General features: G+C 49.0%; 6 protein-coding genes across 6 annotated transcripts; 3 read left to right on the forward strand and 3 right to left on the reverse strand.

Moving 5' to 3' along the window:
- Window positions 1–27: 27 nt before the first annotated feature.
- gmdA (putative general amidase GmdA) lies at window positions 28–1,911 on the reverse strand (the record flags this gene model as incomplete). Its single annotated transcript, XM_057114800.1, has 4 exons — window positions 28–152; window positions 221–632; window positions 696–1,577; window positions 1,633–1,911. 4 exons carry the CDS (start codon window positions 1,909–1,911, stop codon window positions 28–30), a joined length of 1,698 nt encoding a protein of 565 aa, XP_056974940.1.
- Window positions 1,912–2,970: 1,059 nt separating this feature from the next.
- On the forward strand, window positions 2,971–4,143 carry nimX (cyclin-dependent serine/threonine-protein kinase CDC28; the record flags this gene model as incomplete). Its single annotated transcript, XM_057114801.1, has 4 exons — window positions 2,971–3,007; window positions 3,101–3,609; window positions 3,672–3,835; window positions 3,888–4,143. The coding sequence occupies 4 exons, from the start codon at window positions 2,971–2,973 to the stop codon at window positions 4,141–4,143; spliced, it is 966 nt and encodes a 321-aa protein (XP_056974941.1).
- Window positions 4,144–5,177: 1,034 nt separating this feature from the next.
- On the forward strand, window positions 5,178–7,896 carry N7484_004382 (uncharacterized protein; the record flags this gene model as incomplete). Its single annotated transcript, XM_057114802.1, has 6 exons — window positions 5,178–5,612; window positions 5,668–5,854; window positions 5,907–6,432; window positions 6,481–6,586; window positions 6,635–6,826; window positions 6,880–7,896. 6 exons carry the CDS (start codon window positions 5,178–5,180, stop codon window positions 7,894–7,896), a joined length of 2,463 nt encoding a protein of 820 aa, XP_056974942.1.
- A 362-nt stretch (window positions 7,897–8,258) lies between these two features.
- On the forward strand, window positions 8,259–9,736 carry N7484_004383 (uncharacterized protein; the record flags this gene model as incomplete). The annotated part of the gene is made up of 2 exons (XM_057114803.1): window positions 8,259–8,413; window positions 8,473–9,736. The coding sequence occupies 2 exons, from the start codon at window positions 8,259–8,261 to the stop codon at window positions 9,734–9,736; spliced, it is 1,419 nt and encodes a 472-aa protein (XP_056974943.1).
- A 212-nt stretch (window positions 9,737–9,948) lies between these two features.
- On the reverse strand, window positions 9,949–13,228 carry N7484_004384 (transcription factor domain-containing protein; the record flags this gene model as incomplete). The annotated part of the gene is made up of 8 exons (XM_057114804.1): window positions 9,949–10,882; window positions 10,936–11,091; window positions 11,149–11,367; window positions 11,418–11,550; window positions 11,605–11,813; window positions 11,869–12,852; window positions 12,995–13,077; window positions 13,142–13,228. 8 exons carry the CDS (start codon window positions 13,226–13,228, stop codon window positions 9,949–9,951), a joined length of 2,805 nt encoding a protein of 934 aa, XP_056974944.1.
- Window positions 13,229–13,681: 453 nt separating this feature from the next.
- N7484_004385 (lactoylglutathione lyase GLO1) lies at window positions 13,682–14,763 on the reverse strand (the record flags this gene model as incomplete). The annotated part of the gene is made up of 3 exons (XM_057114805.1): window positions 13,682–13,857; window positions 13,924–14,670; window positions 14,730–14,763. 3 exons carry the CDS (start codon window positions 14,761–14,763, stop codon window positions 13,682–13,684), a joined length of 957 nt encoding a protein of 318 aa, XP_056974945.1.
- Between the last annotated feature and the right edge of the window lie 2,027 nt (window positions 14,764–16,790).

Raw genomic sequence — 16,790 nt, forward strand, 5'->3', positions numbered from 1 at the left:
GAGCTAGTCGTTCAATTCGAGTTACTTTTAGCTCAGATTCTGGGTGATTTCTTTCCCGACATACTCAGCAAGTGTCAGGATTTTCTCTTCTTGTAAACGTCTCCCCATCAACTGGACCCCAACAGGAGCACCATCATATGTCTCGGCATCATCTGTATGACCGTTAACTGGATCACATCTAGGCTCACTTGCAGGGGCGAAATAGAAACAAAACACTTACAATCCCATTCGATGTAATCTTCCAGCTCCGAGACAGATTTGCTTGCTGGACAAACATCCACAGTCTTATCCGCGAAGGTCACCGGAATGGCTACACTGGTGTAGTCCAGTACATTCACGATACTGGTATAGCCGACGTTACCATATTGACCAGGGATGACCGCGGCATGTGATGCCAGTGGACAAAAGACTCCGTCAACCGGGCGTCCTGTACCGGTAAGCTCGACAGTGCTATTCCAGTAATCCATGTACTGTTTCTGGTACTCCCGCTTCGCGACGTTGATAGCAGCAATTGCAGATGCCTTTAACTCGGTGCCTCCTTCAGAAAGAAGGACCTGTGGTGCTTTCCTCTCACCAGACAAACCAAGATGGTATACCATATCTATACCACCGTCCATATCGTAAATTTGTTTCTATCACTGTTAGTTAGAATACTCGCGAAAAACTGCAGCTTATCTCGAACGGGGCATACACACAGCTAGTTCATGAGCCGTGGCATGAGACGGCGGGTTCCATGTCACAACTTTATGGCCCAGTCGTCTCAAAGTCTGTTCGACAAGCTTCATGCCCCGTGCAATCGGTGGATGAACACGACCCACGCCGTTATGGTTCATCAACCCGAATGCAAGACTCGGCACACCGGTCCCAGCCCGCTCAATCAAAGAGCACGTCTCTTGCACGATCTCATCACGCCATGGCAGCTCCAAGGCAAGCGGATCATGATACCACGGTTCCTGACTCAAAATAGCTTTGAAAAGAAACGTCAAAGAGCGCGCTGTATGCGCCAACGGCCCGATGACGGATAATACCGAATTCTGCCCATCCATCGAGTTCGCAGCGCCTTCATACGGTATCCGTCCAGCAGACGGACGTATCCCGTACAAAAAGTTGAAACCCGCGGGAATACGAACGCTGCCCCCGATATCAGTACCGAAGCCAGCCGGAGATCCTCGCAGAGCGATAAGTGCTCCCTCGCCACCAGAACTGCCGCCACAAGATAGAAGTCTGTTCTTCGGGTTCCAGGTATAACCGACGATGTTGTTGACCGTTTCACCGGCCATCAGGGTTGCAGGGACACTGGTCTTGCAATATAGAACTGCACCGAGGTTGCGTAACTCTCTGGTAAGTTCGCTTTCTTCTACCGTCCAACGTGGGTCGTTGGATTGGCCTTGAAACGTGTTGATCCAGCCTACATAACCCATCGTTGTTTCGACTCCTTTGACGTGGAATTGGTCTTTTAGGCTGACAGGGAGGCCGTGCAATGGACCTATTGGAGCTTTATGCTCTGCAAAGTAGGCATCGAGTTTCTTCGCATCTTCAATGGCTGCATCGAAGAAGATCTCATGTAGACAGCTGACCTTTTATAAGGGTTAGTTGAATGTTTGCAGTATGCTTCTCTGAGTATTGACTTACAAACTGATGAGCTAGTGCAGCACGGTGACAGAAAGCCTCTGTCACCTCAACAGCTGACCAATTACCGGAGGTAGTTTGTGCAGCAATATCAACTGCATCAGATTCGGTGATCTCGATCTCACGTCTGCTGAGATACTGTTGGATATAAGGCCCTGTGACATCGCGAACTTCTGTTGCAGGGGGAACGGGGCCTTGGATTCGCCATTTCTCAGGAATTGCATCAAGGGTAGCTTGACGCTTGGCTGCGCCCTGGGAACGCCAGTTGGAATCTGCTGCCATGGTGATGTAACGTTTTACCTACAGAAGAACCTTCAATATCGTGTTTATCAGGGGAATACAGTTTTCATATATGCTTTTAGGCATTGTTCTTATCGCTCTGAGCGGGGTTGTTGGGGTCATTTGGAGACGGTACATATCAACGTGGAGAGGTACCGACGGGGGACCTCGTATTTGCTAAGAATCACACTTCCAGGTGTCTGCTTTTGCATTAATCTGGTCTTTCCACGAAATATCTAGAGATAAAGAGTTTTACGTTATCCCCAAGAATGTAAATGCACGAATAGACGTCTTCTATGTTGTAGATCATCACTCGTCTTCGACAGTTTGTGACTCTTGTCACCCGATGCGGGATCTATATCCAGTCCGATACCGCATTAAACATTAACTTTAATTCTATGTAGCAATTGGCCACCAAGAAGACATCTGTAGCCCGAGAACTCGATTGAAGTATTTAGCCCAACAAAATCCAATGAGTTCTTTTCAAAGTTCACTGGTGCTCAAAGTTGTCCAATGTTCCAATGCCTGCATCCCGACTTGCACGATTGGCTCTCGGCATGGATTATTCAAATAACAACGCACATGAACATAGAGCATATTTAGACTTGCCCAGTCTCTTTGATTCAAAAAAAAAAAAAAAAAAAAAAAAAAAAAAAAAAGCTTGAATAACGTAGAAAGAGGAAACCTCATTGAAGTTGGTCTAGCCATTCAGTCCATACACTGACCTGACCGCCTTCCCGCGACGCGGGGGCCACTGTTTGTTTTTCTCCCCACCTTCAACACCACCAATCCAAATCTTACTTTTCCAGGCGAAAAGAACTTTCAGACTAAATCTTCTTGGTGTGGGGACCTGAATTGAAGCCCAAGCCTCCAGTGGTTTCATAGTTCAACTACTAACATGTACGTCTCATTGGACTCATTATCCCTATCCCCAGAGCTCCTTGCTTCTCCCTCATCCTTCCTCCATTGTTCCAAACTGCGTCATTTCCTCCCCCCTCCCCCAGCCCATTGCAATTTTCTGACGAGATTGAGGACAGAGCAGGACAAAAAGCCCCATTCACCATGGAGAACTACCAAAAAATCGAGAAAATCGGCGAGGGTACGTGAGGTTGACGGGATTGTGTGGCCCGATCGATCCCTCCTAAGTTTGCCTTAATTTATGCCCAACTCACGCGTCGTCTCGTCCCCCTAGGTACCTACGGTGTTGTTTATAAAGCCCGTGAACTCAATCATCCAAATCGTATCGTCGCTCTCAAGAAGATCCGTCTCGAGGCCGAAGATGAGGGTGTTCCCAGCACCGCCATCCGCGAGATCTCCCTCCTCAAAGAGATGCAGGACCCCAACATCGTCCAATTGCTGAACATTGTCCACGCCGACGGCCACAAGCTCTACCTCGTCTTCGAATACCTTGACCTCGACTTGAAGAAATACATGGAGGCCCTGCCCGTCAGCGAGGGTGGCCGTGGAAAGGCTCTTCCGGATGGTACCATGATGGGTGCCAACCTGGGTCTCGGTGAAGCCATGGTTAAGAGATTCATGGCTCAGCTGGTGGAGGGCATTCGCTACTGCCACAGTCACCGCATCCTCCATCGTGATCTGAAGCCGCAGAACCTGTTGATTAATGTCGAGGGCAATCTGAAGTTGGCTGATTTCGGTCTCGCCCGAGCATTCGGTGTTCCCCTGCGAACCTACACCCACGAGGTTAGTATACCCACACAATTGGATAAAAGGAGGCATGGAATTGATGTCTAATTGGCTTCTAGGTTGTGACATTGTGGTACCGCTCTCCGGAAATTCTGCTCGGTGGCCGTCAGTACTCCACTGGTGTCGACATGTGGTCCGTCGGTGCTATCTTCGCTGAGATGTGCACTCGCAAGCCTCTTTTCCCCGGTGACTCAGAAATCGACGAGATTTTCAAAATCTTCCGGTTGGTTCATCTTGTCTGTTCACACTGATTTTGTGATCTAACTCTTGTCTAGCGTCCTTGGTACCCCCGACGAAGAGGCGTGGCCCGGTGTCACTTCTTTCCCCGATTACAAGGCCACCTTTCCCAAATGGAAGCGTCCGGATACCCCCCTCGTTCCTGGTCTGGAGCCGGCTGGCTGCGAGCTTCTTGAGGCTCTGCTCGAATATGATCCGGCGCATCGACTTTCGGCCAAGCAGGCTTGCATGCACCCATATTTCCGACATGGGAGCTCCCACTACTCGGGTCGCAATCACAATGGCACCCACTAAGCGACTCTGACTCGGACATTACTTTTCTCGTGTAACCTTATTCACGACGGGTGGCATGCGCTCCCCGGGGACATGTTTTTCATTGTGTTTTCTTTTTCTTTTTGTATTTGGCGTTCATCGGGGAATGACCAGGAGGGCAGGGATTACTTTATCACCAGTTTTAGTCAATGCAAGGCGTACATACCCCTTTCGTATGGGTTAAAACAGATCATCATATACAGTGACCACGAGATGTAACATCAGGTTTCCCCAATGTGGTCGAAGTCCTCAGCCCAGATTTAATTCCATGATCATGTTCTACTATGGATCACCCTCTATTCTCCCAATCAGAACTCGTAAATCTATACTATTCCCGTGTTGAGCTGACTCGGCCCCACCAACACGAATGTTTATTCTTGGAAACCTTTTTGGACCCAGAAACCTGCATCTGGGCACAGCACCTTTCCAATCCCATTCTGCAAACCCCTTAATAGATTCCACGAGGCACAGTTCTTGGGGGCCGATTATTTTAAATCCTACCATGCGGCTGATTCGCCCGGGATTTTTGAGACATTCGCCAGCTGAACCTGGGGGAATACAGAGTTGGGGGCCATAAGCGCTAGGCTTAGCCTCCACGCCTGTTCATTCGCGGGCCCACGGCAAGTTTAACGCACGCACCTGCAGCCTTACGATATAGGCCTGAGAACCTGAATGGTCGGTTTCCTATACGTGCTGATGGGCGCGATAGTCTCGGCACCGGCGACGCCGGGGTGGCCGTGCAATGCAAATTAGTGTCACTATTTAAATGAATCGTAATCATAGAGTCTCAGACACGGTATCCTTTTCACATACCTTTTGTATCAAAGAAGTGCACCTGCATTCCGTTTCAGGTTTTCGATGTGATCGTCGCCAAAGCTGCATCTTAGTGCGATATAGGGCGCTGAAAAGACCCCGATAACGCATATCCTCCCCCTATTCCTCATATACTTATTTCAACTATCATAAGAAAATTGCAATAATTCTGCAAGTCGTGTTTGTTGCACAAGGCCGCCACCATGGAGTTCGAAGATGAGATGTACTGCAATGGCGCTGCTTCCTCGCGGTCTCGGTCTAACAGTCGCCCTCCACACCGGGCCCGCTGCCAGCCCCCGCAGGAATCCGTCAAACAGTTCTGGGAACAATTCAACACCAAGTACCCTGGTAAGGTGTACACGGTGTTGCCGGATAATCCTTATGCTCGCACGCGCGCAAAGCGAGTGCCCAACGGTGTGATTCGGGGCCAAGAGGCTGTGAAGTCGTATGAGCAAGCGAAGCGCGAATGCCAGAAGTCCGTTGACCGTATTGTGAAGGAATGTGAGCGGGTGAACCAGAAGTATACGGATCCTCATTTTGATATCGAGGTGGATCTGAAATCTGGGCGGAAGGACTATTTGCATGGGTTGGATGAGACGAATGAGGAGATGAGGCCTCGAGGAGTGAAGAGGGTGACGGTGTGTTTTGGCAAAATAGCTTGATGATTGGAAATCAGTGCTGATAGAGTTCTAGGAAATCTTTGTCGAGCCTCAGTTCTTTATCAATGGGCCGACGGCATCTGATGTGCGCCAGGGCTGTGATGGGGATTGCTGGTTGATGGCTGCGCTCTGTACGATGGGTAACAAGGAGGAGTTGATTGAGAAGATCTGTGTTGCTCGAAATCAGACTATTGGAATCTATGGCTTTGTGTTCTATCGCGGTAAGTTCCAACCCTTGGCAAGCACCTGAGATACCAGTCTGACCATGAACAGATGGAGAGTGGCAGCAATGCATTATTGATGATAAACTATATCTTCGTGCGGCTGATTACGACGAGTCGGTTGATGAGCGTCCGCTTTGGGATGATAGCATTGGCACGGATGCTGAAGAAGAGTACCGCCGAGTCTGGCAGACGGGCTCTCGGGCGTTGTACTTTGCACAGTGTGTTGATCCGAATGAGACTTGGCTGCCTTTGCTGGAGAAGGCATTTGCCAAAGCGCATGGTGATTATTCAGCTATTGAAGGTGGATTTGTTGGTGAAGCTATTGAAGATTTGACCGGTGGTGTCACTTCGGAGATTCTATCGAACGATATTCTGGACAAAGATCGGTTCTGGAAGGAGGAACTGATGAAAGTCAACGAGGAGTTCTTATTTGGTTGTGGAACAGGTCTCTTTTCCAATTGGTTGGATCCGAAGTACAAAGGCCCTCCACGAGACCGGAAGGGGATTTCGGAGAACCATTCTTACTCGATCATGGAAGCGCGAGAGATCAAGGGCCATCGTCTTCTTCGTCTGCGGTAAGTAAAGTTGTTCACTCCTTTGAGACCCTTTGCTGATCGATTCAGGAACCCCTGGGGAAAGAAAGAATGGCACGGTGCCTGGGGTGATGGATCTGAGCAGTGGACTGCAGAGTGGATGGAGCTTCTAGGCCACAAATTTGGTAACGATGGGGTATGTGCATTGGATCGTGCTGTAGGACAGTCACTGACCCAAGACTAGTTCTTCTGGATCTCTTATAAAGATCTTCTTCGGAAATATCAACACTTCGACCGCACTCGTCTTTTTGGGCCCGAGTGGACTATCACACAACAATGGACAACGTTGAATGTTCCATGGTCGGCGGATTATCACAGCACGAAATTCATAATGAATGTCACCCAAGGTGGCCCGGTCGTCATTGTTCTTTCCCAGGTATGCGATGTCTCGTCTTTTATACACGAGACGACTACTGACAACAAGAGCAGCTTGATACCCGATACTACAAGGGACTCGCCGGCGAGTATACCTTTGTTCTCAAGTTCCGCATTCAAAAGGAGGGCGAAGAGGATTACATGGTGCGCAGTCACAGCAGCCATTTTATGGGCCGATCTGTCAACGCTGAAATCAACCTTGACCCGGGCCGCTATCATGTTCTGATGAAGGTCACCGCATTCCGAAACGAGGAGGTTGAGCCGACTGAGGAGATTGTTCGCCGTCTCGCCTCAACTAGAAGGGAGAAACTAGTACAGGTTGGTCTCTCGTATGACTTGGCCCACGCGAAGGGCCTGGTAGGTGAGACAGAGCAGGAACGCTACGAGCAAGAGAGGAAGAAAGCTCGCGAGCGCAAGAAGCTCCGTGATGAAACCAAGAAAAGACTGCAAAAGGAATGGATTCGTGAGCGCAAAATGGCTGCAAGAGAACAGCGCATGGCAGCCCGTCAGAATGGCCCTATGAACAATGGCCCGGTGAACGGCCCGATGCCCTCGCAGATCACCCAGATCCTAGGCGAGAAGCCCACTGCATCCCCTACAGAGAGCATATCCAGTGATGGTAGTGAGCGGCGCCCGACTCCCAACAGCTCGGTGCCAACTATCCAGTTCAATGGGTTGCATGCTAGACATGCATCCAGTGGTCCCCGTCCTAGGCGGACGGACTCGCCACGACCAAGCCTGAATACACGTCTGGCTACTGATAATTTGGACCTCAGCGACTTGGAGCTGTTGGAAGGATTTGAATTTGACAGTGATCTCGACATGCCACCTGACGAAGCAGACAACAAATCTGCCAACCGGATGCCTGAGATTGAGGGACCTGCTGCCGATCCATGGAATGCAGTATGTGTGGTTGGTCTGCGTGTCTACTCCAAGGACCCCAAGCTCAGCCTTGAGGTCATGCAACCGGTGCCGGATGACGATACGGAGGCTCCTCTGGACATTGATGACCCAGCTGCGTCTGCGACCCTCGAGAAATCCTTTTGGAACCATTCTCATACATTTGCATGAGTCTTGACATAGGTCGGTATTTTATACGCAATTTGTATCCTTGAGGCAAAATTGTTGTTTGTACAGCGTTGCATGTAATCATATTTGAATGTTGACCTTTCAGTTTATATATTATGCTAAACCTGATGCTTGACTTTCTCTGTCATTAGAAATTGAACAGCTCGAACTTTTCATTGATACGTAACCCATGGCTAGTTGTTCGAATGTTTCACGTTTCAGTCAAATTGTACTAAGGTTCGTTGAAACAAAAATAACAAATTGTATTCATGTACAGTATAACATTAAGCTTATGTGAAAATCGACTGACGTCACGTGGAACCGGCCTTATTTTGACGGATGGCAACTGAACAACTCCTACAGCGATGCGCGCTTTGATTTTTCATTCACGCCTAGCGCGTCTACCCAAACAGACTGGCTTCAAAGCACACATATGTCTCCGCAGCGTTCGACTTTTATCTGGCTGCCGCGACGAGACATTGTCCCTTCCGATCGGTAACAATGGATCTGTATCATTAAGGTAAGATAGCCCTGAGCCCCAAAAGTGCCTTAGAGACTTTGGTTTATATATTTGAATAGTGTTACGCGACCAGAGAAAGCTCACCACGATGCACCTCTTGGGTCGAAGGTGATTCTCTACCTCCCACCCGGTCCCATATGCCCGGGTTCTGAGGGGAAGGAATCAGTGCAGAACGAATCCGATCATGATCCTCAACTCAACTCTCAGGGAAATCTAGAATTGAGGCATGCTAGTTCAAATGGAATTTCTCCACAGCAGGCTTTGGCCTCTATGACTTCTGCTACGGTGGTAACAGTCAATTATCGCCTCGGGGCAGCAGACAAGGGATCCCCCACGACTAGACGAACAGAATCAGATGCAGAGCCAAATCCAAAGGCCCAAATAGCAGAGTATCACAAATATCCGACCCCAGTACATGATACTCTCGCCGGATTTGACTGGATCAAAAATAATCTCCGATCCGCCAAGCTTGGAGTCTTCGGCTCACACATCGGTGGATCACTGGCATTAATGTTGGCGCTCACAGAACCGCAATCCGTACACGCTGTTGCCGCCCATGAGCCTGTTTGTGATTGGCCTGGACTGGATGAGCACTGTGCTCACGAAGACACTACAGACCATGGAGGGTCAACGAAACACAAACGGTCAACAAGACGGAAATCCGCCCCTGCAGATCTAGTTCCCCTTCTCGAGGCACGCGAACGATTTTTCACATCTTTTGAGCGGTGCTTCGACGCATTTGCTTCGCCAATCCTGTTTCTTCGCTCTGCGGGACGGGACATTCCGAAAACATTTCCTCAGTATCTGACGGGGCCGGGGTATCCCATTCCAGTGTTGAAGAACCCCGGCAAGATGCCATCTGAGCAATATGATTCTCCTACAAGTCCTTCATGGGATACATGCATATACCCTGGCTCAGACACCGACGGAGATGTTGATCCACCTGTTCGTCGTCGAAAGGCGCTGTCTCGCTGGCCGCCGTATGGATTGGATTATGGACTTAATAATGAGATCTGGACCGGATCGGATCATGGCATTGGCAGACTGCAAGTTTCTTTGCCGTGGGTACGCGTCTTTTTGAGGAATTCATCTGCTGGTTCGCAGATCACTTCGAGCAACAAAGGTACAGCTGCGAAGCTTACGGTACTTGAGCAGCAGGGCGAGGAAATGGTGTCCACTATGCGGAAGGCATGTTTCTGGGGTCGTGAGAAAGGGGTTGGAGAGCGGATAGTGACTCTTTCAAGAGTAGACAACTTTCCTGGGCAGGAATTGGCAAATTATTTTCAGGACGCTTTTGTTAAAGAGAGCAGTGATGATGACTAGGTATCTTTCAATGGAGTTTTAATTCACCTTACAAGTATACTCAAGCAACATCTCACTGTGAGTTGGGAAGCAAGGTCAGTCCAATTATAATGATACAGGCATGACAATGCACAACTTCGGTGACAATGCTCTCCGGTATTACATGATTATAAACAAGGGTTCTTGAAAGTAAAACGAAAGAATTCTATGACTACATGCACCAAGCTCGCCCTCTATAAGTTCGGCCCTCCTAATCCTGAAGTCCCATTAGGTGACCCCCACCAGCCCTCAATATCTCCTAGATCAGGAAGCATGCTCATGCTCGGATCACCGGGGAACTGCGGTGCCGATATATTGCCCAAAGAATTTCGATTGGTGCTGTAGCCATGGTTTCCAGGCAAGAGATTTAAATCAGAGGCTGGAACCCATTCAAAATCTTCAGCTTGTTGTGCCGTGAAAGGCTGCTGAGCATAAGGGTTTCGATGCTGATTCTGATGAGATGTGGGCGGTTGTGTATGTTGGTATGAAGAATCACCAAGAGTAGCAGGATTGACGTTTGATGTGGGATTTTGTCGAGTAGTTTGGGAATGTACATCGGTATTGATGACTCGAGACTTCTTGCGCGAAGACTCTGTACCTTGTGTGGTATGTGCTGAATTGGTAGATGCCTTTTGTGCAGAGCTTGATAATAGGTTCGCACTACTGATTTGCCGTTTGGCACGGGGACCAGATCGACGCATGTGAGTTTGCCAGCGTCGTTGGAGGGTAACAAGGTAGTCGCGGGTTCGTTTAGCATTTTCAAATGATTGGCCTAATTCGTCGAGTGCGCGGAAGCAAAGATTGAGGTATGCGACCATTTCAGCATTTCGGGGGTGAGGTTGATTGATCTCGCCAACTTTCGTGGGCATCAAGGGAGAGCTAGAGACAGTGACGAAGAGTAGCATGAGTGCGGCGCTGAAAATTATGGCCACCACTTGGTTGGTCATTCTTCTGAAGGTGTAGTGTTTCTCGTAGATTTGTAGGAGTCGTGCGACGGCTGTAGCGGACTCAATGCACATGCGTCGTGCGTGGTGATAGCCAGGCCCTTGGCGAGGGCTACGGGGCTGAATGTAGCTCTTTGAGACCCAGGGACGGTGGAAGAAAATGACGATCTGGTGGTATTGCATACTGGAAGATCATCAGTCTCTGGTGTTATTATTACTTGAAATCAAATGACTCACTGGAGAACAAGCAGATGAGGAAGGATCGGAGTGGTAGTGTCGTCCAAATCAATCTCGAGATTTGAGGGAAGGTTGGCTTTCCAAGCAAATAAATCTTCAGTGACTTGGAAGCATAGTCTTTGCAAATCATGGCGAGATATGTCTGAGCACCCGTACCTAGAAGAGTATTAGCAACAAGCTCGAACTATGAAAGGTTCCGGGGAGAGAACGCACAGTATATGACCGACGGGTGAAATCATTTCCCATAGAACCACAAATTGTCTACAAATGAGCTCTGTGGGGTCTTTCAAGTTACTATCAATCTCTTTATCTTGAAGGCCATATGGCTTCCAAACTGTCTCCTTCTCAGGGCCAAGACCTGACGCAGGCTTGGGTACACTGACGTCTCCTGCGTTCATCCGGAATGGACGACCAAGATAGAATCCCCAGAAACTTTGAACGTCAGAGACTCGTAACTTATGAATGAATGTAGCATAACTTACTGGTCCGCAACGTAGCTTCCCCAAAATGCTGCACGTCGCACATCAGCCTCACGCTGGCTTATATCTCCTTGCTTGACGTATAGCCTCATATCAATATGTAAACCAAGATCAAAGGCCAATCGCATGGACATGCCTAAATAGAGTATGAGTATTCAAGGTTCTGATTATCCCAATCATTGTCACTTACCACTGTACAGCCAGCCTCGCGCGTCGCGGTTGGACGCTCCTTCATGACAGCTCATGAGCACAAGGGCTTGAACAGTCGCAACGCAGGGGGAATCGAGTTCAATTTCTAGGAGTGCCTTGGCCCTATCTGCGAAGAACTCCGCTAATGACTTTGGGAATGTGATGAAAGTAGGATGATAACGTGCCTCGAACGCACTTCCGATGGCGCACCTGGTAGAAGTCAGTACACAGATACATCAAATAAGCAGGGAGAAGCATGACTGACATAGCATTGGTCAGAACCTCCGAATAAAAAGGCGTGTCGTCAAATTCATTGCGCCACTTTGACCGTGCAGTCATATACATTTCCTTATCAACCACATAGATGCTAGGATTCTGCCAAGTAAAGTAGAGCTCGACTAGGTGGTCCTCTAGGGCCTGATCAACCGGTTGGCCAACCCGAAGATGATTAAGAATATCTTGACCATCGTGACGCACAGTGCGAGCATCTGGTCTCTGACGTTGTTGCGTAGCAGAAACGTCCACCAGGTTGAGGTTGGAAGTCGCACCGTAAAACCTTAAATGGCCATCTCCTGCGATTTTCAATGTGCCTATTCGATTAGATAGCTGTTCAATCACGTCATTCTCGGCCTCGTTTTCCTCGTCGCTATCAGAATCCTGGTGTTGCTCCATTGGCAGCTGGCCGAGTAACACACCAGGTTGTTGAGCCATGTCCATACCAATCTGTAAGCTATCTGGACCCAGACCAGTGTTAACCTGCATTCCGGATCCATTGTTGATATTTGCGTAGATGGTATCAAGACTTTCAGCTGTTGGAAGCGTAAATCCCCAGTGGACGAAGTTCTGGTTGTCAGGAGCGCCCCGTACCATGTCGAACGCATTCCAGGGCTCCATGGTGGAATGTAATTGCTGGTTTGGCACCATTCCCTGCGATGCATGCGACTCTGGGGTCGCTGATTCATTTGCTGGTCGCATCTGCCCATTTGGAGTCGAAGTAGGTGAACTCTGCACCGGAGATGTGCTTGGGATGATTGGCGGTTTGGACTCGATTTCAGATTTTTCATCATATCCCGTATTACTATTGCTTTTCATGACTCCACGTGGGATTTGAAGAGTGTCTAGCACCCTGTCCATGCCAGCCTCATCCTCTGGTTCCATGGGTGGGGGCTCCAGTCCTTGGTCATGAATAAATTGGCATAATTGATCTATTCTCGCCGAGAAGAGCTCAGTAGCAGCTCGGAGAGATACTCTAATATACGTTCATTAGCCATGCATGTTTCCCCGATTCTTGAATTTGCGTAATCGAGCATCTGCCCCGCGTCACACTAGGGACCATCTTCGCACTAGGTTGCCGACTATACGCTTGAAGCACAATTAAAGTTCCTACTTACTTTCGTTTATCATCACCATGCTGGTACTTGCAATCTTTGCCCTTGCGCTGGCAATTCTGGCAATATGGCGTAGACCCGTCACACTGCAAGGGTGAGAATTAGATACCGCCGATCCCTGCGCCTCAGGAAAGGAATAATTATACATACCCGAATCTTACTCTCACGACAAGGTACGCAGGCCGTTGTGACGTGTTTCCTCGGTGCCTTTTTCGGCTTCTCAGGATCGGGCGACATGTTGAGGATTTTCCCGGGGGTTTGCCTCCAGGTTTCGGGATCCCGCCGGTCGATTTAAAGTGTGGGGGCGGCGGTCGACGTATTGAGTCAGAGGAACTTGAGATCAAAGAGGCTTCACCCAGTGTAGCGTGTCAACTCATCCTGCATCAGTATCGTATCCATCACTTCAGACGTATGCTTGATCTGAATCTGGGATGAACTGAATTTCCGGAAGGTTTGGACCAGCAAAATGTTCGTCCTGGGGGGCGGGGGAAAGGGTCCACAGCGTCCGCCTATGATACGTTAGTTGATAAGCTGCAGCCCCGTTTACACTGGAATTTGGGTTTATTGGGCGATTTAGATCTGGATTTGTTATTGAAACATCTAGGCCATCAACGCATCATAAAAAAAACTATTTACAACACTTCCTTCCTTCTGTAGTATGACCAGTGATTTTTCAGAACTATCATTCCTTTACCAGTTTGCAGTGGGCTTGATCCGCTCATTCTGAATCACCTCAACCCAGTACTGGTCTGGATCTAACAGGAATGCAACATTGTGCATCCGACCATCGGTCAGGCGCTTCTTCCAAGAGAGACCCAGTGATTCGAACCGTTCACAAGCCGCTGTGAGGTCATCCACGGCGATACCTGGAGAGGAAAATTAACATTAGATTGGTCCAGACTATTACCGAGGGGTAACACGGTGGAACTTACAGATATGGCCGAATCCCTGGGGCTCTGTGTTACCGTTGTGGTAGACAGGGCCCTCCTGCTTCTCAGTGCCGTAGTTCCAGGTCAACTCTAGCAGACCCTCCCACTCAGAGACGGGGTTCCTGACACCTTCCTTGATCTCAGGGTTGGACTTGGGGTAGCCCAGGAAGTAAAGATTGAATTTGTTCTCTGGGTTCTCAGAGGTGCGAACGAGCGTCATACCCAGTGACTCTGTGTAATACTTGAGACTCGCCTCGGCGTCCTTGACCCGAATCATGGTGTGGTTGAGACGGTAGGTGCCTGGGTCGGTGGTGGTGCCAGCATCCTCTTCACCGCGACGGATGATCTCCACCCAATATCCATCGGGATCCTTGGCGAAGGCAATGTGACGCATACGCCCCTCAGTCAACTTCTTCTGGAAGGGATAACCAGCATCCTCAATGCGCTTGCAAGCAGCTTCGATGTTGTCGACCGAGATGCAAAGGTGACCGAAACCCCGGTGGGGCTCAGTATTACCGTTGACGACGCTGTAGTTTGGGTCGTCCTCAGTACCATAGTTATGGGTGAGCTCAATGTTGGCATTGCGGTCGGTGAAATGGGTTTCTCCCTGCAGCGACTTGGGGCCGTCATAAGACATGAAGTAGTTGCAGAACTTCCATTCGGGGAAATCCATCTTCTTGAGCAAACTCAAGCCGAGGAACTTGTAAAACTCAACTGATCGCTTCGGGTCCTTGACCCGGATCATGGTGTCTAAGGAGTCATTGTATTAGTATTAGGAAGGGATGAAGCTGCAGGCAAGGATCACAAACGGTTCAACTTGTAGGTGGAGGGATCGGTAGCCATGGTGTAGGTTCGTATAGCTATGCTCGTTAGTATGATTGGCTCGAGAAAATCCGGGGAAGTCGATCTCTTACCAGCAAAGCGAGGTTTGAGGACCCTTTGAGACAAAGTTGGTGTGCGAAGCCACATTAGAAAAATGACGGCGTTTTGTCAGCGTGAGGGGAAGTGGGGCTTGAGAGTATGAGATCGATTACATAGCTGACCAGTTGTTGGAGAATGGGACTGGGTTTAGTGCTGAGTCATGGTGCATTCACGTGATGATCTTTGTCGATAGAACCTTCCCCAGACCCAAGGAATATAATCGCTCATTCAAATGGGGACGTAGCATCCTGCAAAGAGTCAAAAAGGAGGTAGTACGGGAGCAAAGGAGCCTGCAGGGGGTGAGATTTTAAACACAACTATAGAAGGCCGTGGGGGTTGTCAAAGAGTACTAGATTAGGTAACGCTGGTTCCCTTAAAAGTTTACCTTCCAGGAAACCCGGGTACCAAGCGACTCTTCAGCGGAAAGACTTGGTGACTTCCTCCTGCTTATCACATCTTGCCAACAGGTCACACTACATGTGCCTGACTAGCAGGCATATTACATCATGGGCGGCAACTTTGACTTGGATTCCGAGACAGCGAACATCTTGGCGCAGCTTCGGCCGAATGTGTCGTAGGCAATAAAGAAGTGACAGAAAGATCTCCGTATAGTCAAGATGGTCAATGGTAAATATTCACATCTCTCTGGTTCATTCAGTAGCCGTAGGAATCCAAACAGCACTAGCATAACAGATGATATCCAAGGATGTTCGCTGCTAATGTCGAGGTCGCATAGTATCGAGTGAACGGGCACTGCATCCCCGCGAAATAGAGTCGTGTGCCATTTCAACACACACCGAGCCTGATAAAAGTTGCATGAAAATGATACACCATCGGAAGAAAAGAATTCCAAAGTGCGCTGTACATGTCTCAGTAGTTGCAGTGCTGGTGGTCGCACGCCGTAGCTCGATCATACGATAGAGCCGGTGGAGACGTACCAGTTCAGTTTCAGGCTGGCGATTTATTTGCTGGTAGATGGTGAGACTGATCACGGCAGCTATGGCACTATTGGTAGAGAATGCACCCGACCATTGAGTGTTTCCTCAAGCATACGTGGAGATGAGGCAAAGAGATTCATGCGATATCCCTGGTTGCCGAGAGAAGGCAATGCAGGACGCCAATATACGTAAAAACTAATGTATTGGTATAAAGGAGACAATTACTAGAGGTTAGAAAGCTTAGGGTAGATATTTCTGTGTGTTAGATGCGTATCAATAACTATGCGTAATTATGTAGAATTTCAGTAAGATATGGTGGTGTGGTGAACTGTTTAATGAATACTGTGTTATATAATTGATGGGGTAGGCCCAAAGACTGATTTGGGGAAATACTTTTGACTACGGTAGTAGATAGTGTAGCTATAGTGCTATGGAAACCTGCATTCTGGTGGCGAATAAGAACGCAATCTGAAGCGACCGGCGCCACCACATGCTGCCTCTCCTAGATAAAGTTAAGCCGAAGGGACTTATGATGGCGAATTTAGTACAGCTCGGCGGGAATAGCGTGTCACTAATTACTAAACGTAGGAAACCCTGTCGATCCCTCATTAGACACAAGTGGAAGTGAGTGACGACAGCATACATCGATGCATGTACGCGGAGTCAACTTGGAACGAAACGAAGCATATGCCAGAGCACAGGTCGCGGATCAGGTATCCACATTCTGGGGCATTCAAGGGGAACACTGGTTTGCCTCTTGGTGGATCGGCGCTGTCCGTGTTCCCCGCATTACGTGGGAGCGGATGATGTACCTGAGCCTATCTCGCTAGAGCTCTGATCAAGAAACTGCGCCAAACAGTTAGGTATTCGGTATTCAATATCCAGGGGGTTCTTCAAGGTGCTTTGGGCGCGATCAGGAAAAGATTGCCGGGGGCGGCACCGGGGCTTAGCTCGGGTACTTTGGAAATCGGAAGCTGTAGCCTTATCGTCCACAATCCAACAGAAGGTCCT

Source organism: Penicillium longicatenatum, assembly GCF_028827895.1.
Source record: "Penicillium longicatenatum strain IBT 33135 chromosome Unknown contig_2_segment0_segment0, whole genome shotgun sequence".
NCBI classification, from domain to species: domain Eukaryota; kingdom Fungi; phylum Ascomycota; class Eurotiomycetes; order Eurotiales; family Aspergillaceae; genus Penicillium; species Penicillium longicatenatum.